At 45.6% G+C, this 25979-nt stretch overlaps 1 protein-coding gene across 2 annotated transcripts in view; it reads right to left on the bottom strand.

The window, feature by feature from the left end:
* Positions 1-25979, bottom strand: part of med13a (mediator complex subunit 13a) — a 67995-nt gene that overhangs the window by 15861 nt on the left and 26155 nt on the right. Inside the window, exons 5-15 of one of the 2 annotated variants that reach the window (XM_034549550.1) lie at positions 17814-17959; positions 12342-12542; positions 12042-12239; positions 11750-11912; positions 10429-10539; positions 7631-8416; positions 6253-6469; positions 3227-3257; positions 2121-2242; positions 1705-1795; positions 94-305 (exon numbers count right to left, since the gene is read on the bottom strand). In XM_034549550.1, coding sequence (XP_034405441.1) covers positions 94-305; positions 1705-1795; positions 2121-2242; positions 3227-3257; positions 6253-6469; positions 7631-8416; positions 10429-10539; positions 11750-11912; positions 12042-12239; positions 12342-12542; positions 17814-17959 — 2278 coding nt within the window. The remainder of the gene's footprint in view (positions 1-93; positions 306-1704; positions 1796-2120; positions 2243-3226; positions 3258-6252; positions 6470-7630; positions 8417-10428; positions 10540-11749; positions 11913-12041; positions 12240-12341; positions 12543-17813; positions 17960-25979) is intronic. The other variant, XM_034549551.1, reaches the window with a different exon arrangement.

The raw sequence follows: 25979 nt of genomic DNA, 5'->3' as shown, positions 1-25979 counted from the left end.
ATTGGTTTCGGCAGTAAATCCGACCCGTTGGTTGAGTCGGTTGTCATTTGACACTGCAATGAAACCCGTCTGATTTACAGAGTCGAGACCCACCTTGATCTCACATGGCTTGGGACTGCAGAAGCTCTCCTCCACCTCGATCTTGAAGTGGCCTCCCAGAGATGAGGTGCCGTCCATCGTGGTCATGCCCGTGTTGTGCTCCATGCTGCCGTACTCCTTGCTGCACATGTTCATGGGAGAGTAGCCCATGATGTGCTGCTCGAGGGAGGGAGGCGTGGGAAACATCTGGTGCAGGTCTGCCGAGCCTGGTGGGAGAAATAAGAGCAAGGGCCCATCAAAATGTGACATGGATTATTAAAAAAGAAGAAGAAAAGTTTCAAAAGTCTATTCCAACACCCGTAGCACACACAGCGCACAATGCTAAACATGCCGATAATGATAATAATTATATCTGCAATATGATGTAATGTAAACTGTTTGTTACTACGACTTCATTAAAGGTGCATGCTGATTTTCTTGTTTTGCAACCACATATGACAAGCAGCTGTTGTTATAGGCAGCTGCCATGTAAATACTGAACAGATGAATAATTATTAGACACACTTTAAGTCTGACAGGCATCTCGCCCATGACTGATGACATGTTTACATAGTTTGTCATAGTTGCTCTGGCATGTTCCTTCGCTATTTTCTTTCCCTTCTTTATATATCAGCGAGTGTATTTACAGGACCCAGCAGAGCTGTCTATCCAAAGTTGAAAGGTGGGTAGAATCTTTTTTATACTGCTTTCATTTCCACAAGATAATTCTACTCGACACTAGAGTTTCCCTATTAGCTTATTTTCTCATTGCACAGACAGGAGTCTCATGGGCTCCTCTGCTTCAGGCCTCTGGTATTCCTCATGCATAGGTAGCTAATTAACAGCATCATTATCCAATCACATTGCATGTTAATGGTCACGCGGGCCGTGTGACCAATCACAACGTCCAGGCATCTAGAAGGCTCTCTCTAGTATTTTAAAATATATACTATATATAACTCGCAAACTACTCTCAGAACTGCAAGACGTCTTGCAGAAACACAATTCATGGTAAATGGGCAGTCTTGGACTGTACAGCATCTGGTCATTAATCTAAAGCAAAATGGTTGATCTGAAACCAATTTGCCTCACAGTAAAATATAGTGTGCTTAAATTCTCTTAGTTCTACATTTGAGTCCCTAAGCTCTAACCTACGAATAAATAACTACCTAAATAAATAAAAAACACAGAACTATTGTCTGGTTCAGTTGGGTTCAAGTCAAGAAACCGGGTGGGACATTGAGACTGTGGCATTGGCATAGAAAGCTCACAACAGGTAAAGGGAGACTCTCAGCTGAACACTGATGCACTGTGAACTTAATTACAGACATATTCTCCACCACTAGGTGGCATAGCCAAGGGTGAGCACCAATGATGCTGGAGTACTAAAAGCCTTCCTTTTATTTAGTGGATTAAAAGGATATGATGCAGTTTCACTCAGCTGGAATTGTGAGCAGAGGGAATACTACGCCTCAAAAATCCAAGTGGCTAATGGGTATGACAAATCGGGTCCTAGATCAACATTTGAGCTCAATCCATCCTTGTACATTGAGAGGAGACACGGCACATCAGTGCTCAGGGAAAAGCGAGAGCGACATCAGTAGACACAGATGCAGAGATACATACTAATGCAGGATACAGGGTCCAACGTGGATGTCTTTGGTTCCTTGCTGCCAAATTTGTCATCCGTTCCATTCACTGGTCGCCTGGAACCAGGCTGTGGACAAAAAAATAACAACAAATAAAAAAGTAATTTAGCACCGGACCATTTTGGTAACTCAAAGTGTCAGTTAATAACTCTGCTCTAAATTCATCCTCGTTATGTTTCTCACACCTGTGAGGCCTCCAAGCCAGTATCACACATGACAACTCCTTAGAGCAACTGGTAAGTGGGTAGTGAGAATTGTCAGCTGATGATGGGCAGAGTGAAGACACTGCTCTGGCACATGCACGCCAGAGGGGACACACACGCAAATACTGTGCCAGAACACGCTCTCTGTAATGAGATATCCATTGCACTGCAAGCAAAGGCCTCTACTAACCGCCAGATCATCCTCGTCCGAATTGAAGAGGTTGTCGAGGTCGTTGATGGACACCACCAGGTCCGTCTCGTGGATCAGGCTGGTGGAAGCCATGCGGTTGTGAGCGGCCGCCCGCTGAGCCTCTGCACAAACAAACACATTTGACTGTTTGATGCCTTGAAATATGGATGTCCACATGTAGATATCGGGGGCTTGAGAACTCAATGAAACGGTGGCTTTGAGCTATGATTGCGTACGCTTACTTACTACCCAGCTCGGTCTCAATTTACTCTCTATTCAATCAATTCAGAAAGCAGTAGCTTTTTATCAATTCAATGATGGAAATGCTTGTGGCATTAATGAAATACAATTTAAAAAATAAATCAGAATAATAATAATTAAAAATGAATTATTCAGTGAATGAATATCATTTTGAGTGACATATTGAAAGACTGAATTGAAAGTGTAAACAAAGTTTCCGGATCTGGACGAACACCGAGAGGCAGGCGAGCACCCTTGGGTCTTCCGAGGGTGGCAGTATGACTGTATAACAGTTAAATAAGGATAGAAGAAATCACCAGTAATTGGTAAAAGAAACTGAAAGCTTGGCGTCCAAGTGTGTGCAGAATTTAAATATGAACAGCTTCCTGTTTCGAGTGTACAACAATGCAGCTTATAACAAGCTAGAATATTATTGGAAACACGTTGCTTGAGCAAAGCTCTTCTTCAAACTTCACAATTCAGAAGGTGAGTGTTGGCACTATTGGAACGGGATCAGCCAATATCAGCTTAACATATTATGGACTGACAAATCACAGTTAGAACCTCTTCGATGTAACCACCGAGTAGCCTGCAGAGGGCCTAAAGAACAAAGAGCTCAAATGCTCAATAATTTGCTTTAATAATGATCACGTGTCAATCATACTTTCCTTCAGACTGGAACACAAAATAAAATGTGAAGGGTATTTGGGGATGAAAATAACATATACCGTATTCTCCCCTGGCATGCAACAATGTAGAGATTTAATAATAAAATTGTGTTTGGTGTCTGAATTTTACTGTTTAAAAAAGATCTCTGGTAAAATAGTTATTATTGCAGAAAAACAACAATATCCCAGCTTCCTTACCATCTGACGGACCAGCTCCTCCATCTTCACCCTGCGAGGGAAAAAGAAAGACGGGAAGGTTAGTGTGACGAACATTTAGCACACATACCCGTGCAAGCAGACGGATCCATCACACAGTGAATATTTGATTAAACAACGCTCACAATGTGCGGTCTAGACAGACACATTGTTTATCATTGTTTACAATAATATGACACCAGTCCCATGTCGATGAAGCTTAATGAGAACCCGTTGCTGAGCAAAAGTCTGCTCCATTACAGTGTTGAAATGTGGGCGTGAGAACTCCTTTGAGCCATCACTGTGATTAAGAACTGGACAAACACATTTGACTGGACCTGAGGCGGAATAAATCACAAAACACAATGACACAAAATGATCAAGCGGCCAACTTAGAAAGGGAGGTCCCTTTCTCCAATCAAGACAAACATACAATAAAATACATATTAGCCATAATAAAAAGAAGAACATTGGACAGGAACAGAAGAACAGACACAAAGGGACAGCTTGTCTCTGCTGTGGCAAATGTGGTTTCCAGTGCGGATCAGAGTGAAATCATGATCCAAGGAACGGCCTCTCAGGCTCCAACCCAGACATCGATATCTGGCCTTCTGTGTGTGTGTGTGTGTGTGTGTGTGTGTGTGTGTGTGTGTTCTCTTATGACGGGTTGTGTGAACACTGTGCGCTGAGCAGTTATAGCTGGGGAACCGGCATGTTATGTGCCAGCCATTGATTTCATTACGCTGCGGGGCTTTTCTCTGAGTAACGCAGGCTTTTTATCCGTCTCCCTTAAAAAGGACCACAGCAGCGCACAACATGTGCACCAAGGCCACAATCTATAGGTGGTGGTGATGCCTTAACCCCTAATCAATAACCTGGCCTTGTGTGCACGTGTGGAGTCTTATACATTGCAAAAGCTTGTTCAACTCGGCATGAAGGCATCCCATCACCCATTTCCTCCATCTCAATTGCCTCCCTCATATATCCCACCTGCCACCCCCCCACCAAGCATGCATCTTACACTTCGTAATTCAGCAGGCTCTGACATATGTGTACCACTGTGCAGTGGCATATGATGATCCTCCATAGCACGAGAGTTATTAACTCTCCAGCCTGAGGATGTTATAGTCTGATCACTGAAGAAGCTCATGCACGGTTCACACCAGGTGTCTGTGCTCTAAAGTGAGACACAGTAAGTGGTTGAATAGTCTGCTGAGCAAAAAAAGGGGCCAAGTAGTAAAGGAATAATTACTGGAATCTTAAACTTTTACCCTGATATACTCAATTCATCAAGGAAGAAATTCTCTTGGTGCTCCAGGTTTATATTCTACATCAGCCAGGCAGGAGGTTAAGTATCTTGCAGTAGTATCTTCAGTAATAAAGTCAGAGGAATCCCACACACACGTGGTGGATACACACACTCTCTCACACACACACACACACACCACATAAAGCAGGCAGCGGAACGGCTCCGCTGCAGACTGCTCTTCGGGGATCCCCCCTCCCGTCCACTGAGAGCTGCCTTCACCCTTACATTCCAGCTAAGACCGGAGGGGACAGAGGAGAAGGGAAATATTTGAGTGTGCTTTTCAAGCTTAATGGCTGGGCGGGCCAGGTTTTGTTGCCGCGTTTAGACTCCAGGCTGCTTGAAGCTCGCTGCAAACACGCAGCCGAGGAATGAACACACATTCATCGAATCTCCCTTTCAAGCGCTGCGGGCGTTACGTGGCTAACAGGTGGTCCTTGTCTGGAGCCGGAGACAACAGCCCCAGAGGCAGAGGACTACGGTGGGAAGGAGGAAGAAGAAGGCAGAGGAAAAACATAACTTAAAAGGAAATTGGACAGGCAAACTATTTGGTGTTCCTCTGGGCTCAACTAACAATAGAGGGATAGCTTCCTGTGCAGTTCGACTTAGGCAGTGAAAGCAGATGAAGGCGGCCGTGCTGTTATGTTTAGTGCGGTATCGCAGAGGATGCTGATGATTTTCTACCTCGCCTGCTCACGGATCTTACAATCAGCCCTCTTGATCTTACTCTCCATGTTGCCTTTCAGCCAGGCTTGCTACCGCTAAGCTGCCTAAACGGCTGCTAAACGGCCTTTTCATGTATTTATTTTGTATTAAATCCAACGGGATATGGCTGCAAACTGGCTTGAAAACAGGCATTGTGCGTGGCATTTTTTAACTAGTTTTCATGTCATCTAGTTACAATAAAGACAGGAACCTGTTTGCATGTAGTTCATAATACACATGTAGGAAAAAGTATTTGTTACTCTTGTCCAAAGCAACAATAAGCCTGAGGGATCATTCAGTTTGCCCCCCACCCCAAGCGAAGGAGTTCAAGTATCTCGGGGTCTTGTTCACGAGTGAGAGTAAGGTGGAGCGGGAGATCGATAGGCGGATCGGTGCGGCTGCAGCAGTAAAACAGGCGCTGTACCGATCCGTCTTGGTGAAGAGGGAGCTGAGCCGGAAGGCAAAGCTCTCCATTTACTGGTCGGTCTACGTTCCAACCCTCACCTATGGTCACGAACTCTGGGTCGTGACCGAAAGAACGAGATCTCGGATACAAGTGGCCGAAATGAGCTTCCTCCGTAGGGTCGCTTAGCCTTAGAGATAGGGTAAGGAGCTCGGACATCAGGGGGGAGCTTGGAGTCGAGTCGCTGCTCCTTCGTGTCCAAAGGAGTCAGCTGAGGTGGTTCGGGCATCTAGTCAGGATGCCTCCTGGACGCCTCCCATTAGAGGTTTTCTGGGCACGTCCAACTGGTAGGAGGCCCCGGGGAAGACCGAGGACACGCTGGAGGGATTATATTCTCCCGGCTGGCCTTGGAACGCCTCGGGATCCCCCAGAATGAGCTGGAAAGTGTTGCGGGTGAGAGGGAGGCCTGGGTCGGCCTGCTGAACCTGCTGCCACCGCGACCCGACCCCGGATAAGTGGGTGATAATGGATGGATGGATGGATGGTTCATTCTAACAATTTGAAATACTGCAAGGCTCTGGCGAGTGACGCTCTCCACCCCTCTGCTTGGCTTACCTTGTGTTTCTTGCCAGGCTCCCGCTCCCCGCCTCCCTTATCCTTCTTGTTGGAGAACGTGAACTTGACATCTCCTTCCTCGAAGGCGTAGGGGTCACTCTCCGGTTCGTGATCTCCGTCTGTTATCGCAGCGGACAGGTACTGGTTCCTCCTGGCTCGATACATCTGGAGACGTTCTTCAGACACCTTTAGGGGCCATTTAGATGTGGACATCACCCTGGGAAGAAGGAAACACTGAGGTGTGAGGATTCTGCAGCAGTGTTGGCGCACCATCAGAGATTTATGATTCACAGGCAACAGACTCCCCGAGCCGTTACAAATGTACACTCAACAGGCTGATTTGCAATTACAGATCATTTGAAATAGAAATGCACCGGTCCTTACAGAATCACTTTCATATACTTTTTTTTTTTTTTTTTTTGTCCGGAAAAACACGCAGTACCCATCTATTGTCTCACACACACGCACACAAATTATTCTCGCTAACGGGAACATTTCCTCAGCTGCTCTGCTGTGGCCTCATGTTGCCGGCTATCATGTGTCGTGGCTGCTACCATGTTTATCTGCAGGAACAGAAATGGCAGCGGTTGCAAACAACTCTGACAGCTGTCAGGCAGCAGAACTGGATGCATCATGTTTGCTGTCAGACAATTACATTTGCAGCCGACTCATGGAGACTGCAGCACTGAGTGCTCATACACTTACAGACGGACACGTTTCTCACTCGTTACTCTAACGTGGCTCGTCGAAATCGTGTATGTTCCTTATCCGCGACAGGACAGGGCGGGAGGGTAAAAAGGAAGGAAGCTACTGGCTGCTCTGACCCAACTCACGTGTCCCTCTCCTTCACTGCACCTCTGTCCTCTCGTCAGGCCTGTCCAGCTCTGATGTGAGGTGATGGTGCGCAGTGGCCAGGGCCAGAGATTAGACGCCATTCAGAGCTGTGGCTGGGGGGGGATTACACTCACTAGAATAGCCATTCCAAGCGGTTGGCCCCTTGGGATTGAATAACCCCGTCAACAATTCCCACTCTGGCCACTCCACGGCCTGCTGGTCACTCTGCCTGCTTTCACACTGGACAAGCCCCCCTTTGCTCTGTCCGTGTGTGATCCTCTACCTTTCTAGCAGCTTCTTCTAGGTGCAAGTCTCTCTCCAGTGCCTACCAAACTCAGCTGACAGTATTCATTTCATCTTTAACTGGTTTACAAAAGCAGGTTCATGTTCATCTGACCCCATCATTGCACTTACTCTCTCCGAGGTCCAGTGTGGGTGTGGGTGTATGTGTGTGTGTGTATGTGTGTGTGTGTGTGTGTGTGTGTGTGTGTGTGAGAGACAGGGCATCAAAATTGTGATCTAAAAAGTGTCAGGTGTCACTCACTCTGTGACCGACAGCGGGTTGTCCTGTGATGCTAAGGGCTCGTCCCTCAGCTTGTCCCCTGGCAGCAGTGGTGTGGGCTGCTCGGCTTCTTTCCTGCGGGGTAGGTTGAATAACCGCCATGGTCCGTGGGAGCCGTCCTCCTCCAAGTTGACCGCTGTGCCCACATACACAGTGGGCTCCGGGGGATCGGAGTAAGTTGAAGCTCCGGGGTGGGAGTGGGGGTGATGGGAGTGGGAGTGGTGGGAGTGGGAGTGATGGGAGTGGAAGTGCTGATTCAGGCCCTCTGGCCCTCCGGGTTCCTCACCGTCCCCCTTCACCCCGACCAGGCAGGGCTCCGGGGGCGGCTGGTAAAAGTGTTGGCTGTTGGGGTTTGAAGGGTTCTTCATGCCCTCCCCTGACTCCTCGCCACGCTCGCAGGGGTGGGGGCTAAGTGGTGGGGGTTGGGGAGAGTTGGCCTGTTCTGACAGACAAGCGCCGACGCCCCCACTGTGGAGCTGGGGGGCTTTTTGGATGCCGGACACATCGGTGGAGCGTATATTGGGGAATCTTCCTCCGTCCTGGCCCCTCATGGCTAACCTTTGGCCAGATGTTGCCTCGGCCTCTATTGAAGCGTCGTCGCTGGTCAGGCTGCGATGGTGGAAGGGTGTCTGGGGTCTTTTCTGCAGCTTGTCACCTTTCTCTGGCTTCTCTCCCCCAGCTTTGTGCTTGGCAAGAGGCTGGGAGGGCTGGCCCGCTGACGGAGTTTGGCCTGGGGTGCTGCCTGTTCGCTGCTTCACTGATTTGTATCTGCAGAGAAGATGACAAACGGGAGAAATGGTGAGGCTATAAGGCACCGGTGACACCAGGCAAAACAGCAACAGAGATGAAGACGCCGAATGAGAATGTTTTATTGTCGTGAAACGCAGAGGTCTTGTGCTAGCTTCTGAAAAATCTCCCTCTGAACCCTCACATCTGCTTTTTCTAGAAAACAACAAGTAACAAAATCCTCTCAGCTGTAAAGTGGCAGGCCCACTTATTCATCTCAAATCAATTAGCAAAAAAAACACCTACAACAAATAAGAGGCACGAGTGTGCGACTGCTGTCTGCAACATCAAATACACAAATTATTGCACATTCATAGTTTTCATTACCATTCGCACTCATGAACAAATCGCATCTCCTAAAAGCCTATCCGTTACCTTTTTAAAAAACATCCAAAAAGAAAATCAATAAAGCAAATAACCCAAGTGCTGACAGAAGAAAATAAATACCTCATTCTCAGCTCTACTGTCTATTCGGCGTGTTCAAATGAGGCTGCTCTGATGATACATTGGAATACACTATAACAAGGTTTCGCCGTGGTCATCAGGATCTGTTGGTTGCCCTGTGGACTACCTCACCTGAGACCACCTGACAGACAGAGCCAGCTGGCTCACACTACCACCATCTGTCTCATGGGTCAACATCAGTGTTCCTTTAGCCTCGCCGTCACTCGGTCACCACTCAGCCCGCTGCTGCTGCTGCTGCTGCTGCTGTGCATTAGGGTGTTGATGAGGACGCTTTGTCTCTTTGATGGCCAGGATACTAGCGTGTGCTGACAATTAGATGTCGCGATAAGCAGGCCTCCATCTACAAAACAAAGCTAATGGCCAATAAAACTGGCAACGCATACAGCTTCCCATATCTGTGTCGCCAAAGTGCTGGGTGGCTTCCAACAAATTAGCATGCTCCAGCTGACTGGCCCAATCCACTCTGCTCTTGTCTACGGCCCAAGCCGGCTCTCCTCTCCCTCAGTGGGAAAAAATAATAAACGCCAAGTGCAACGGATTTCCGAATTGTGTCAACCAATCAAAACAGACGCAACAATCTATTTAGATAGGATTCATAGTTAATGAGCAAGCACTAACTGTGTATAACATATATACACACACACACATATATATATATATATATATATATATATATATATATATACACACACACACACACACACACACACACACACATAAATGTATACATATGCACACATAAATACATACATATTTATATATATACGCATATATATATATATATATATATATATATATACACGCAAATATATATATATATATATATATATATACGCATATATATATATATATATACGCATATATATATATATATATACGCATATATATATATATATATACGCATATATATATATATATATATATACATATATATATATATATATACGCATATATATATATATATATATATATACATATATATATATATATATACATATATATATATATATATATATATATATATATATATATATATATATATATATATATATATATATATATATATACATATATATATATATATATACGCATATATATATATATATATATATATATATACACACACATACATGCATACATACATACACTGTACATCAACGTTGGGAGCATGATGCAATACGCACGCTCCATTATCCACCACAGAATCCCTTGAGTGCTCCATCAGAGGTCATGCTACTCTTTCTCCCTCAAATTCTTCAGTGCAGGAATATAAAATGTCTGACTTACAGAAACACACAGCCCCGGCAGAGGTGTCAGCCCGGGCAAGGCTGTCACTTAGACGAAATAGTGATGAATTGAAAAATAATATGCTTTGTCGGTCTAGACGTGGATATAACTTGCAGATATTTAGCTGACTACGGCCCTGTGTGCTCCATAGACTCTGTTTAACCTCTTTGAAATGTCTTTTGAGCACACGTATGAGCAATACCTGCACATGCTGGACAATGTCCACGTGATTAGTGACTGACCTGGAACAGCTGCAGTATGACCTCTGTGAATGCTCCACAAAATCCCAGACTCCCGCTTTCTCAGTCCGCTCGTCCTCACAGGTACCGTTTGTTGCAGCTGAGAACTTTCGCCTGAGGAAGGGAAATAATTTCAAAACACAATTCTACTAACGGCTAATTTCGTCTGTGAGTATCGTTAGTCATGTGAACAGACTCAGCCTCTTTCTTCTTATCTTTTTTTTTCGAAACACCACTCACAAAATCCTAAAAAAAAGGGTGCACGACCCTTTCTGAGGTTCCTTTGGTATTTGGCTTTGTGCTGAGGTAGACTCCATCGCCCTGCTTGCAGTGAGAATATTTAGGCTGACAAGCTCCAGCCGACGTTCTGTGCTTGGTCAAAGGGCAACAGATCCCGGGTTGCTCCCAAAGTGTCAGATTCACCGATGGTGAATAATACAACAGACCATGTGACAAAACAAACGGCAAGCTAACCCTTACTTTAATTACTAGAGACTATTAGTTTCATGTAGCTTTCTCTGGTATTTTTGGCTGGTTTTTATACGAACGATAGAACATTATAGAAAACCTTGTCAATGTAGTGCATTAATGACTAATGTGCAGTCAGGTGCAGGAAAATGACACTGAAAGGAAACAGGGTTGTCGAGAAGTCAGTGAAAATTAAATAGACTAGAGTCAGGGAATGTTCAAGTATTTAGCAGCTTCACTCCAGTGCGAAACACACACCTCATTCAAAGTTCATTTAGACCTAATTAACCAGGCATGGCATTTGGGCTTGTGTTGAACCTTGAAACAGTTCAAGTAGTTGTGTTAATTGTATTGTTTTAAACTGAAAATGAGATGCCCGACTCTCGAAGAGCACTTGAGCATTGCCGCACAACCGCGCTCTTCTTTACTCGGCTTGTTACACCAATAACGTGTGAGTGCTCATTAAAAAAACAAAAACAAGTACCGTCAGGAGAGGCTGGCTGGTCCTCTCTACTGAGATGAAAGAGTCAGCAAATGGTTTGAACATACTGCTGATGATGATTTTACAGTTCGCCAATTAAGTAGGAAGACAGGTGAGTAGAGGTTTATATGGAGGTCGTTCTGGCATCTCATTTGTATGCCTTTGTGCCGCATTTACATAAACCGTAACCCTCCCACTTACTTTTTTCAAACTCTCAATAATTGCTCACTTTCTGATGTTTTCCCAGACACAGGGAACTCTCTCAGCCCGTTTAATCTCCCGCGGCCTCAGTCAATACACAAAGACAATCGTTTGGGTTCAACTTTCATTTGTAGCATTGGCTGATCAATCCGCGCTACTAAAAAAAGGACTTACTTGTTCTGGGCTCGGTTGATATTGCACTCTTGCCAGACGCGCTCCACCACCTGACTGGCTTGCCGGCGTGGAATCTTGCCTCCGTGATGACTTGTTCTGTCCACACTGAACGCATCAGACAATGAAGGCATCTTAACCCACTTCTGGGCCGAGTGAGAGTCCACTGGGGGAGGGAAAGAGCAGGGTAAACATTTGACATTTCTTAATGACGGATCAAATCAAAAGCAACCCTCGCCCTTTATATAGTCTTTATGGTCCTATATACCTACAATGTACACTGTGTTTACACCACTACCTGTCTGTGCCTCCTCAGGCGATGTGGGAGGGGTGAGGGTCACCAAAGACAGGGCGGGCTCTCGCTGGGAAGCAGGCACTTGGTGGCCACCCGAGTAGATGGCAGTGCAGTGGGAGGACCCCACAGGGGCCACAACGGGGATGTCTGACTGGGGCACCAGCACAAGGCAGGCTGGGTACACCATCCGCACACCACCTGCACATGCAGAGGCGAGAAGGTTCACAGAAACCCAAGCAGTCAAAACCAAAAGCATTTTAAAAACAGGTCAACTCACAAAACGATATTGCAAAAACTGACCTACGAGGACCTCCACAGAGGCCAGAGAGTCATCCTCCCAATCCATGTCCTCCGCTTTGTCCTCCGACACACCATCCTTGGCGCTGGGGCTGATGGGATAGAACTGGTTCCACTCCTGTATTAGCTTCTGGGTGGGCGGGTCTGACATCTTGAACGACTGGCCAGTCAGTGTCCCGTTCAGGCCGAAAGGACTCAGGATCACTATTCAGAAGGAAAGGGCGGAGAGGAGAAGAGAGGAGGAGTCAGCATGAGGACATCCTAAACTCACTCACTCATCACTGACAACAAGAGATACTTCTTTTGTTCAACTCTGTATCCTTTACCTTCTGCACTTCCCTTTTCCCGTTTCTTGTTCTTACTATCATTAGTGCTTACTTATGCCCTTTCCTTACATTCTAGCTTTCAATTCATACCTTCTTATTACTTTACATATTTTATTCTTCTTTGCCATTTTTTTTACTATTGCAACAATCTAATTAATCATCCTCCCTTTCTCTCCCCCCACATGCTTTCATCTCCGGCCGAATCAGCAGCGACCTTTCCAGAGCACCGCTGGACCCAGACGGTCCCGTCTGACTCGCCAAATACTTGGAGAGCAATCCAGACGCCAATTATTGGCAAGCGGTGGCCTCTCAGAGCCCATAAACAGAAGCTTATAAAAAAGGGCCACTCCTCGGCAAATACACTTGACTGTACAGACATACTGAGAGCACACGGGGAGCCAATCAGTCTGCCTGTGGAACAGACCTACATCCAAGCAGAGAGTAGCATAAACTACATACATAATGCATACATACGAGCACGGAAAGCATATGCATATAATTCTTAGGTACACACACACGCACGTGCACGCGTATGCGCACACACACACACACACGCACGTGCACGCGTATGCGCACACACACACACACACGCACGTGCACGCGTATGCGCACACACACACACACACACACACACACACACACACACACACACACACACAATCTCTCCGCTTGTTCTGCATCCACTCTCTGCATCATGCATTTGAATGAGGAGAGGGGGAACAGAAATGGTTCCACTGTACGAGCAGACCGGCTGGGTGTGTGAGTGAGCATTAGTTAAGGCCCCTCTGTGTCCTTACTAGACTGGGTGGCCTTTGTCCCCAGGTATTGATCCTGCGGCTGGACTAAAGGACAGCTTCCACGATGGGAAAATGGCAGGAGTCAACGGGGGGAGTAGGAAAAGGAAAATGAGATACATTAGCTCATAGATCCTTACAACACTTAAAAGTTATTGCAAAAATAACAACAAAAATGGTATAATGTTTATGGTACACAATGTTATTTGCTGCACTCACTAAATATATTTAAAGTAGTAACTTCCTCAATATATAGTTTTTATTGGTAGTGGCGGAGTCCACCATTCCCAGGCAGGTTTCAGATGGCCTTCCTAAGCATGAGGGATTCACAGGGGATCAATCCGGCACAATCGTATCTCAATATGGGCCTCAGTGTTTACTCTCAGCACCATATCAGAACTGTATTAACAATTACCAATTACTACCTACTACCACAGAGTGGCTTCTTCTATTGTGGAGCAGGCACAGGAAACAATGTATGAATCATTGCTCATCAAAAAAGCATCCACAAAACACAAAGACATGTCATTTATGGCATTTCCTTGTCATCAACAAACTTTACTTTGCCCTGCTTTTGAGTGGAAAACTACTCGCAGCATGAAATATACTTGCCTTTAAAACAAGGCAAGTATATTGGACTGCGCTGGAAACAAATAAACCTCTCCTGTTGTATCTCTCAGCGTTTGCTGTAGCGTCAAACCACACTTTTAACTGGAAATCACAAAGATCTGGTAGTGACTGGCAGGTGGAATAAGGTCACCAGGCAGAGGCCGGTACTTATAGCTACTATGTTGCCGAGAGACAATGCATTCTGGATGCCCATCAGAATAACGTTTCACCCTAGCCCACAGAACATACTGCGTCAGCAAAAATGAAGCCGCAGAGGGAAGAGCAAAAGGTTATGTCGTGGTGCACAACAACATCTAGCGATGGTCGATCATATACCCTCGATTAAATTCAACCCAACTTTCATTTCTGCATTTCTTGCTGCGCGCGCACGAACTCCTAAAACCTGAGGCCAGTTGAGGAAAAGAGATCAAATTCAGCACAATTATGGAAATAGTTTACCGTTTCTCTCCCCTCCCTCTATCACATCCCCACCACACCCTCCCCTCCATCCCCTCTGGTTCTTTCCCTCTCTGACTGTGAGCCTATCTCTGGCTCCCTGAAGACATGTCAAATGTGCTCAGATCAGTGTAATGGGCTGAGAGTTCATTACATTCACTCTGCGCCCTTTTATGAGGTCACATCCTGGAGAGGTCTGCCTGCCGGAGCGCTCTGCCGCACAGTAAACCAAGCTTGGCAGAGGTGAGGGGGAGGGTGGGTGAAGGGGGATGGAAGTCAGCCCTTCCTCGACGCTATGCTTGGTTAGCCAGGAGGAGATGCACTGCGGCGGTGAAAACACACACCTGTGTATTGACACTCGCCGTACTCGATGACAGAACACACAGCCGGTGCTGATTGTAAAACACACACACACACACACACACACACACACACACACACACACACACACACACACACACACACACACACACACACACACACACACACACACACACACACACACACACACACACACACACACACACACACACACACACACACACACACACACACACACACACACACACACACTACCGAGACGCAGAGGGAGGGAGGGGGGAATTTATTGCATTTTGTAATTTGAATCGTTACATTTCAAGATTCTACTGAAGCAATGTTATCTGACATTAGAGTAGGAGGTGCGTGTGTCTGTGTGGAGGAGCATGACATTTTAAAGGCAAAGGGGCATTCATTGACCAATAAAATGAGCCATAAGTAACTATCTACTAGTTGGCGGCTGGGGATCTATCTGATCATCCTAAATGACCAGGAAACCCCACCAGTATCCTTACAGCGATCCATACGGCAAGATCCGATAATCGTTTTATTTTTATCCCAGCCTCTAGTCTGTAACTAGGCGGGACATTATCACCTCCCTCCAGGAGAGCTCTACACAGTTAATGGGTGGGCTATACGGGAATTACTGTGGTGAGTGGAGGAAGAGATGGCTGTTATTACTCTGGAGGGGGTGTTGGGAGAGGGGAGGGCTGAATCGGGTCTGTCTAACTGAGCATGAGCAGGTAAACTTAGGATACAGAAAATGAAGGAATTGGAAGATTTTGATGGTAAAGTCATTGACTAAATAATTAAATGTCCCATGAGGTGCTCCTTTGTCAGTTTTTCGAAGTAGCATTTCTATTTGGAACCACGTGGGTGTGTTTGCAATGAGTGTATTGTCTCGAGTCTGGTACAGGCGGCATGTTGTTGTCGTTGTTAAAGGAATACTTCGGCCACAAAACTGGATGCATATCAGTTACTCACACCGTGTTACCTTGAATTCTTAAAGAAAAAACTTATTTTCTCGCATGCCTCCACAGGGAACGTACTTACTGACTGCAAAACCATATGAAATATCTGTTTACACGCTCTCAACCAACTTGTGCAGTCTAATCCAAGTCCCATGTATCCACGGATGAACTGAGCACGGTACTTCAAACGGTTAGGCTTTAGCCAAGACGCATGGGTTTGTCGAGAGAAGCAACGTTTTCTTCAAGAATTCAAGGTAACACAGGGTGAGTAATTGATGTACAAATGGTCTTCTTGTGGGCAAAGTGCTCCTTTAAAGTCAACGACAGGGTCTACTTATGTAACATCTGCTGGAGAAGGATCAGGGGAAGTAAGCAATATACAGCCAAATAATGCATGAGGGAGATGTTCATACCTCACTATGTTCCAAATACAAATCAGGGTGAGTGCGTGGTACTTTCCTTCTTATTCTAATTGTGTTGTTTAGAGAGCTACCTACATTTTTTACCACAAAGTAAATGTTTATGACATTAACATTTCTCTGTGTGAAGGGGAAATGAAAGCAAACAATGGTTTTGGGATTATATAGTGTTTGGTTTAGGGTGGGGTAATGAATTTAGAGCCAATGATGGAATATCATTAGAGCCACACATTTTATAGCTACACGTCACCATAATTTAAAGTGACTACGCAGGCTTTTTCTTGGCTGCATGCCAATCTGTAATGAAAGACAGCCGGACAGAAGATTGTATACACATTATCTTGGCAACAGCACCCAACACGGCACACACACAGTTTACCAATATAACTAATTAAATAAAACCTACACTCATACGCTTGCGCTGAGCATTTAACGTTAACAAGGAAATATTTTAAAAGAAAAACGCTTCCGAAAGCATAATTCTCTTATCTACTCGAGTGTATTCCACCTTATCTCCTTGGGCCAACAGGCAGTGTGCTTTGCTAAATAACAGCCTTAGCCTTACGTTATTTGGAGCAACGGGGGGGGTCCTTGAATCCTGAGGATTAACTTGTGTTTTAGAAGATGCTATTTCTCAGATTAAATCACAAGCAGTAATGTGCGCACAAAACCATGTTTAGGTTTTCTTTTTGCAGTTAAATTGGCTCCCTGAAAGTAAACGTATCGGCAGCACGCCCACTCGATGTTAGAGCGGTACCTTCCAATGTCTGATTAGCATTAAAACATTTATTTTAGCGAGGCAAAGCCAGATAATTCCATTTTTTTTTAAGTTTTAGAGTTTATACTCAAGACAGCTGCTGTGGTGCCAGCATGGAAATTCTTCCCATATTCACAGTTTGGGTCCGACTGAGCCACTCTGCTTTACTAATATCCTCCTCAATATGTATCTAACCCTACATTTTAGCCACCGTTTGCAGCATGCAAATGATCACAGCTCATATATGTATTACTTTTGTTTTGGAATGAAGAATTCCGAGGCCGCCTTAAAGCAAAGAACTAAAGAGAGCACAAGTAAGACATAGCAGGATTTATTCACCCCCACAAAAATCACTCTGTTTATTCATCTGTCACACGCATACTTGGAGGTTAATGTTGTGTCTCGCCATAACTGTGTGGCGCTCCACTTGAGGGTCAAATCAAAGTGACACATTATAGCACAACACTGCCTGTGTGTTTATCCAGCCACTGAGCTGCTGATCAGCTTTTCAGTAAACATGTTGGCATGATGTGTACCAGCTACAAGCTTTCTTCTTATGTTGTCTTTTTTTTTTTTTTATGACAAGCCAAGACGCCATAATTACATAGGAGGTTCAAGTTATATTCTGCATTTCTTTCTAACTGGCCCAAAGGGGGGCTGCGTAATTCCCGAATGATGCAGTGTTTGCTGTTGCCGTGTAACATGTTTGCTTTAATTGCTTTAGCTCCGACAGTGCATTTGGACTTTCCCCCAGTGCATTCTGAGCTGCTCGCAAAGTAATGGCAGTGTACTGCGAAAAAAAAAAGCAAGAAAAAAGAAACCTACCTTGGAAGGGACTGGACGCTTGCTGAGCCAGAGTGAGGTGCTCCTCCGTCAGATGGTACACGGGCTGGTGCTGGTTGATCTCCACACTGGTGCACACATTGCTCTCCCCGTGCAAGAAGAAGGTGAAGGCGCAGGATAGGTGCTCACTGAGAGGACGAAGAGGGGGAAAAGAGATGAGTCATTATGGATCACGTCACTTTAACATGCACCTTTGAAAATAACTACTGTGTGCCGATGATTAACTCCGATAGAGTGTGAGGTGGAGAAGTGACTGCTGTGGGGGAAAGGGGAGCCAATCAGAGAGTCTGGTTCATGATGCTGCTCACAGGGGGAAAAAAAGAAAAAGAGTTGGCAGGGAAAGGTAGCGACAGAAAGGCCTGACTTTTTTTGGAGGGGAATCTCTCCTCTCACTCGGTTTCAACATAAACGGAGACTGTTGATCGGAGCGATTGAGCCCGAGATAGTCGTCACAAGGGAGTAAAATAAGGCTACTAATATGTGCCTTCTGGTGATACAAAGACGCCTCATGCGCCTGTGTCAAATGTTTTCTGATCATTTAAGTTGTGCATCCTTACAGCGTAATCACCTCAATAAATGGCACATGTGGATGGGAACTTGGAGTTTAGAGACAAGTAGACTGACAGGTGGCATGTCTGTCTGGTTTGGATAGCGGTGTGTGTAATGAAACAAAGGGGCAAGCCCGGACTAACCCTGGCTTTCTAGCCAATACACTCAGCTACTACAGTTTCTCTCTCCCCCTCTCTTTAAACAACACCGGCCTGTGTCAGTCTGACCTCAACAGCACGCAACAAAAAGTGACAAGGAAAGCAAGGGACCAGGCAGCCGGAAAGAGAGAGGGCAGAGCAGAGTCCTTTCCCTCTTTCCGCCCATCCTCGGACATCACACACACACACACACACACACACACACACACAATGCAGAGAGCGCGAGAGTCTGTGCAAGTTGCGGACGAGCGAATTACAAAAAACGCTGTGAATCTGGAAGTGGATCATAGAGGGTTGCCTCCGCCGAGGATTTTGGATAAGCAAATATCAGTCTTCTCTCTCTGGCACACCTACTCTGCAGAGGATTAAAGAGAAGGAGCAGGAGTGGGAGAGCGAGGCGGATGGAGATAGAGAGAGAAAGAGAGAGCACACTTCAAGAAGATAATACCACCTACGTAGAGGAAAGATGCCCTAAGCCCCCCAGAGCCTCACATTTCTCTTACGTGTCTTGTGTTTTTTTTTTTTTTATGTGAAAATGAGGTGGTGCTACTTAGTAAATGGCTATGAATGTATGATATTTAAATTGGACAGCTGGAAGCAAGTAGGCCAATGAGGGTGAGTCAGAACGAGAGGGAGGATTAGACATGCACGTGTTCAGGTATTGGACTGCAACCACTGTGAAATGTTGAGGATTGGTTCAGATTTCTTTCCTGTCATGATACAATATTGACATGCCTATATGTGCGTCGAAAGCTCTGCTGGTCGTTGTGAACACTCCTCCCGTTTACACTGGCCATGGAGCAGCCCTCCATTCTGCCACTTTTTGCAGAAGCCAATGCGAGGCCAATGCAGTCGGAATTAAACTGATCAAAATTGGGCATCTTCCAAAGTGATGGTCTTTTTAGCGCCAACTTCCCTCTCCGGGTTTCCACACGGTGCTTCCTTGCTGAGATGCACATTAAAAAAAAAAGGGACTAGAGAGGGAAGTTTGACACTAAAAAAACCAACGACGGAAGATGTCCACTTAATTTGTCAATCTGGATGACATTAGCACAGTATGAGGGAAGCACAGCCGCCTCATTTGAATGGGTCCACTCGGTTGGTGCAGTCAAATGATGCAGCGTTGCCCAGCAGAACAGTTGGACCCGACTTGACTTTTGCCAGACCACAATGTGAGGTCCTGGGCAATCAAAGACCTGGTAGATTACTTAATAACAACGGCGTGTCTCTACCGTTTGCCTCGCTATCGGCTCGATGAAAGAGAAAAGGTTACCGCTACCATGATGATTTTCCACAGTTGCAGAATCCTGTCACAATTTGATAAACTGCTCTGCAGGGTTTTGGCATCTTTGAGCCTGAGGCACAAACCAACGCACGCCTTCTCTTAACGCAGGACTGCTTTTGGTCTGAGCGCCCTTTAATTCGGGACTGCTGAAGCCGGAGATGAACAATGTTGCACAGAACAAGAACCCCCATCCCAAGTTAACATTAGAGTTGAGCTAGGAACGCCACTTTACAGTACAATCCTCCAAAATCCATTATGTTTGTGCCACAAAGTGTAACAAGCAATTCTATTTTTTGTAAAACTGAAGGAAAATTTAGACTAGACTGTCAAATATTATCTGCACGTGATAAATATCGGCAAAGTGTTTCAATGGTAGATTCTAGTAAAAAGACTGAGGCCTCAGTCTAAAATCGTACAATAGTGTTAGATTGCAAATATCATAACTTAGTTGAACATGCAAGTCGGATTGTGTGACGATTCTATTCACTCTTGATGCTTCCTAAAGCAAAATACGTGTTGCGTGCAACAGCGTCCAGACCTGGGGCAGAGCTCGTCAACCAATCAGCTGGAGCATGTGTGAGAAGCAGCAAAGTAGAAAAGTGAAGATGTTGAGTGGACCCGTAGCCAGGCAGGAGTCTTCCTCATTAGCAACGCATGGAGTGAAACAAGACTAAAGAGGGGGTGTTTGGGGTTATTTAAGACTCACTTCAAAGTCATAAACCATGCATTTATGTACCAGGGGGGGGGGGGAGACAAGGGAGGAGAGGAAGAGCAAGTGCCGAATATACGACAACAAAGCCAGACAAAATGTGTCGCTAGTGTTCTGCAGCCGTCAACAGATCAGCAGTCTACCGCTCTCTCGCACGCAAAGCAAAACTGACCACACACACACACACACACACACACACACACACACACACACACACACACACACACACACACACACACACACACACACACACACACACACACACACACACACACACACACACACACACACACACACACACACACACACACACACACACACACACACACACACACACACACACACACACACACACACACACACACACACACACACACACACACACACACACACGTCACTTGGAAGCTTGAGGTGGAGGGCTGCCATCTGTGGCTCAGCAGGCAGTAGTACAACCCGACTCTCTGCACGCACACGTTTGTAGAGAATTGATTAAAAATGTGGTACAATACCGTTGGTGTCAGCTGATTGGTTAAGAAGATTAGCAGATGTGCAAGCTGTTGCATGCTACATGATCACGTTACTGCCGTGGTTAGAGGACGACGTGTTCTATGTGAGCATATCACTTTACATGTCCAAATGTCACCTCGTTATTCAGAATTCTGTTCGTCTCCTTGCATGAAACATCAAATATTTGTATTACGCAACTTTAACATTTCAGGTCACATGGGACACTGGAGCTAGGACTGGACGCCAGTCTCCTTATAAGCCGTGATTTGTATTCACTATTGACCGACTGAACAGCTGAACATTTAAATCACTAAGTTGCAGAGTGGTTGCCGACAGAGCAGGGGTGGTTCAAAAGTCAACAGGTGCTTGGCGAGCAGTTGACGAGCACTTGACGAGCACTTGGCGAGCACTTGGCGAGCACTTGGCGAGCACTTGGCCGATCGGGAGCCGAAACATCAACAAAAATTCGCTGCATCATGACACATTTCCTGTGTCCAGTCAGTCTGTCCGTACATCGGAGTGTTTCTTGCTCTGTTCACGCAAACAAACAGCTGATTTAACAAGTGTTTTCTTTTATAGTATTACGGCCGGTAGAGTACATATCATTGATCTCCAAAAAAATATACACATTTATTTTAGTTTATGATTAAGCAATACGCTCACTTGTTAGGTAAGTTAGTGTTAAAGTGTTAAAAGGGAACCACTCAACATTATGGGGAATATATGTATTCACTCTTGCTTAGTTAGTTTCCGTTCATTATCCTTTCAGAAATTCGTACGTTAATACATATAACTATAACGTTGTTCTTGTCACCTACAGGCAGTGAGAAATATCAAGCAACAGAGCAGAGAGTTGGAAATGATCAGATGCGACAGTCAGTCACTGGTTCCCTTCTGTCAAAGTGTCAAAGCTCGGGCATGAAGTCCCTGAAACGGAGTCGACTTGCCCCGGAGGAGCGCTGCGACCGCAGCTCAGCCATCGCAGCTCGGACCACCGCCCGGTCAGCTCCGGGCTAACGTCCGATCGCAGCCCAACTCGGCTAATCCAGCAAGGGGAGGACGCTGACAGTTGTAACAGGTTGTGGCATTGTGGAATCTCGGCTCGAGCTGTACTTGACAGGCGGTCAAGTCTGCCGCAGGACAGCGCGCAGGACTTGAATGAGAAGATGGACATCACTCACGTCTGAGCTGTAAATATGAAGCTACAGCAAGCAGCCAGTCCCGGCCGGGCGCAGTGACATACTGAACACCGGCGTGCGTCCCTGTAACGACCCCGGTCTGCCTTAACAGAATTTCTTTTTTATGATTTCATTTGGAAACTATGTCTTGCTCGACCTAAGGGCCCCCAGGATCCCCCTGAGGGACCCCCTCGGGGGGCCCTTCTCCATGACACATTGCGGGTTAAACCTGCCTCAAGACTCGGGTTCCCGGGGATTTTAGAATGCAGTCTCCCCTTCAGCAAGATACTGCTTACATTTTTTTTAAAAAGAGGAAAAAAAGGTAAAAACCGTGTGGCTACTGTTGAGTACCACAGAAAACTGTGCGTGTGTGTGTGATTAAAATACCACCTGTCAGCAGCACGCTGTGCATGAGCTAATGGACCGACGCCGAAATCCCTCTTCAAACAACCAAATATTTCTCTTCTTGTTTGTTTGCTCTATTTTTAGGAGGAGTTAAATATATAATTTTAATAATGGAGAGAAAAAATGAGATGTGTACCCAGTTAAACGAGCTTCAAAACAACCAGACACTTGTCAGAACGCTGTTCATTAATGAGATGCGTGGCATCACGTTGTGATCGCCGTCTCTCGGCCGTGTTGAGAAAGAGTATAAAGGAGGGAGGGGTAACCTCTGGAGCCTGAAGAAAGAAAAAAAAAGCCACAAGATCTTTTAATCATCTTTTCTCTCTCCGTCTCCACCTTTCCTCCTACTCCCCTCTCCTCTCCTCTGCTCTTCTGTCCATTAACTGGCAAATAGACCGGGCTGCTCTCTGATCTGCTCTCCTCGCCGTCAACAACAGCGTACGCCTCCACGCCACTGTGATTGTCCACGGAGGGCACTCTCCCCGCTCTCACCTCTCGGATGTAAATGGCCGGCGGCCTTTGGCTCGGTAAGGAGACAATAAGATAATCCAGGGAGGATTTGGAGCGTGGCCCACATACAAAGGAGGGCAGGTGGGCACATTTGCCTTCAGCTGGCATGCCATGGAAATGAGGTGCCAAAGGCCAGCGGAGCTCTGTGCGGCGGCAGGGAGGGAGGGAGCAGCGTGGGACTGACAGCCTCCATCAGTGTCAAATGGGCAGTCTGTTGTGGAGCACACAAACAGATGACCGGCCATTTAAAATCGCCCCAAAGTTTTGATATGACATGTATTTACAAAAATGGATGTACACATTACTGCGTGTATTTTGGAAGTACACTAAATGGATACGACGGCTTATTCACACTACCTGCACCAACGGACTGCATCGATTTCATGTTTCCTCGAACGTCGGGGAAATTGCACCGGACAATATATATTCCGCTTGTTTGACACAAATCTGAAACTCTATGAATGCAATTGAGGATTATTTCCATAATTTTTTGAAGTCCAGGTAAAGCAAAATACAGAGAAACAAGTCTCAGATTTATACTTTAATGTATAAAAATTAAGAAATTACAATTTTAAGAATTGCATTGCAGTCAAAGATGGTGTCAAATCATCAGAACAGAAGACATTTTCTTCTTTTGAAAAAAATAAATAATCAAATATCAAAATGATTGCAAATTAATTTTCTGTAGATTGATTTACCAATCAAACCAACCTTCTATCAAGCTGTCGATTTGCTCACACTTTCATTCTTGGAAGAATTATTTCTCACCCAATGAAAGCCTTTGTTATAATTATTAGACAACGGTGGACAATAGCAGTGATGGATTGTTCTGTCTGAATAGAACAATAACTGAGAGTGACATCATCTCATTACCTTCCGTGAGTTATCCGTTATTAATTTGTGGCTTGTCGTTGCAGCACATGGCAATAAGAAGCAGTTGCCCATGTAAATCTTCAGGGACAAGGCATCCCAAATCATTCATTTACGGTCTGAGCTACTATAACGCCATGCACACACTTATTTTTGGATTGCATTATTATGACATTACTGCCCATTTTTCATGCATTAGTGGCATTTTCGTTGAGGTATTTATTCCTGTAAAGTTGGTTGAACTGCATAATACTGAATATTATTGCTGCGGCTTTAAGGCATCAGATAAATGCACATGCACGCAGTATATTTAAAAGGTGATTTAAGGTGAATCAAAAGTCAAATGAAAGCCAAAGGACGGTGTGTGAAAGATATGAAGACAGAGAGACGAGAAATAGGACGGAGGCTGCGGAGCTGGAACATTCCACAGCTGAGCTTCCGGTTAGCTGGAGTACACTTCCTGAGAACAACAACAGCAGCAAGCGACCCGACTACTGGGAGGAGGAGGAGTGCCCCCCCCCCTCCCTCCTCCACCTCTGGCCATTTGGCCTCGCCGGACACAGCAGCCCCCTCTGGCCTGTCGAGCACATGGATATCCGTCATGTGCAGCAGCCTGTTGTCAACATGTTTTGACTGGTCACGCGCCGCTGCAGTGAGAGGACGGGCTGGCATGGGCACCGCTTCTGGCACAAAATCATCAAACAATGTTTCTGGAATTACAATAACAATCAGCCCCCACACGTGAAAAGGGATTCATTGTTTTGACTATGGACAGTGAGGTAAAAGAGTTTGCCAAGAAGCCGTGGTTAGTTATCAAACGGGTTTCTTGGAAGGAGCGAGGAGGCAGTGGAGCTATTGTTGGAATGATGTAACGGACGTAGTTAATTTGTCATTCACACGGATTAAAAATCAAGGAGTATAGAGCCTTGTATACCAGCTGCTAGAACTAAACAAAACAACTAAACTAATCTGTATCGGCCAATAAGGTTAATCGACATTGTCTTTTTTCCCCCTGCTGATCCAATCTGCGTCTCAAAACCACGCTGTGATCCGAGGCATGAGCTTTGGGATCTGTTGTTCCCGTACCTGCCATCAGATTATTTCAAGGTAGTGAAAATGTGTACATTTAATTAAATAAGAAGGTGTCACCAAAGAGCGTTAAGACAAATAATAAGCAAGGCGCGAAAATGAGGGAGGTGGTAAACAGCATTGAATTAGAGGACACATTTCCAGGGCAATAATATCTTCCCTACTGTCTGGCCACCTGGGAGACAACAACACTGTCTGCTGCGAAAGCAACACACACACACACACACACACACACACACACACACACACACACACACACACACACACACACACACACACACACACACACACACACACACACACACACACACACACACACACACACACACACACACACACACACACACACACACACGGGTGCACCTTTAGCGCGCGGTTCACACAGGACACTAGGTGCGAGAGTAAACACTAAACTGAAACTCTTAATGCCCACACATTCGGAGCTCTATTACTTTGAATTGATTTCCCTCTGCCACAAACGGAAGAAGGGGTGAGCCTCTTTATAAAACGGCGGATTAAATTTGGAGAGAGAAATGGAAAGTGATAGAACGACGAGTGAATCTAAAGTGGAGAGATCAGATCCTCTGCAAGCCTGTCATAGCCACACACAGATACAGGTAATACTGACATAACCTTGACAAGTCAGGTTCCAGCACCCTCCCAGTTTAGGACACACACACACACACACACACACACACACCTGCTGTCAGCTAAAAAGCAACCGTCTCAACCTGAGCCAGATACCTTTGAAAGCATAATCACTTTGCAACAGCTCTGTGATTGCGATGCCACATCTTCTGCGCTGCAGTGAGATATGCATTTAACAGCCAAACTGTGCATAGGCAGAACGCAGCAGACCATCTCCAACCGTGTGGCATAACGCGTCCT

This window comes from Cyclopterus lumpus, chromosome 14 (genome assembly GCF_009769545.1).
Source record: "Cyclopterus lumpus isolate fCycLum1 chromosome 14, fCycLum1.pri, whole genome shotgun sequence".
NCBI classification, from domain to species: Eukaryota; Metazoa; Chordata; class Actinopteri; order Perciformes; family Cyclopteridae; genus Cyclopterus; species Cyclopterus lumpus.
Note: the sequence above shows the minus strand (reverse complement) of the source record. Positions and strands in the feature narration are given on the sequence as shown.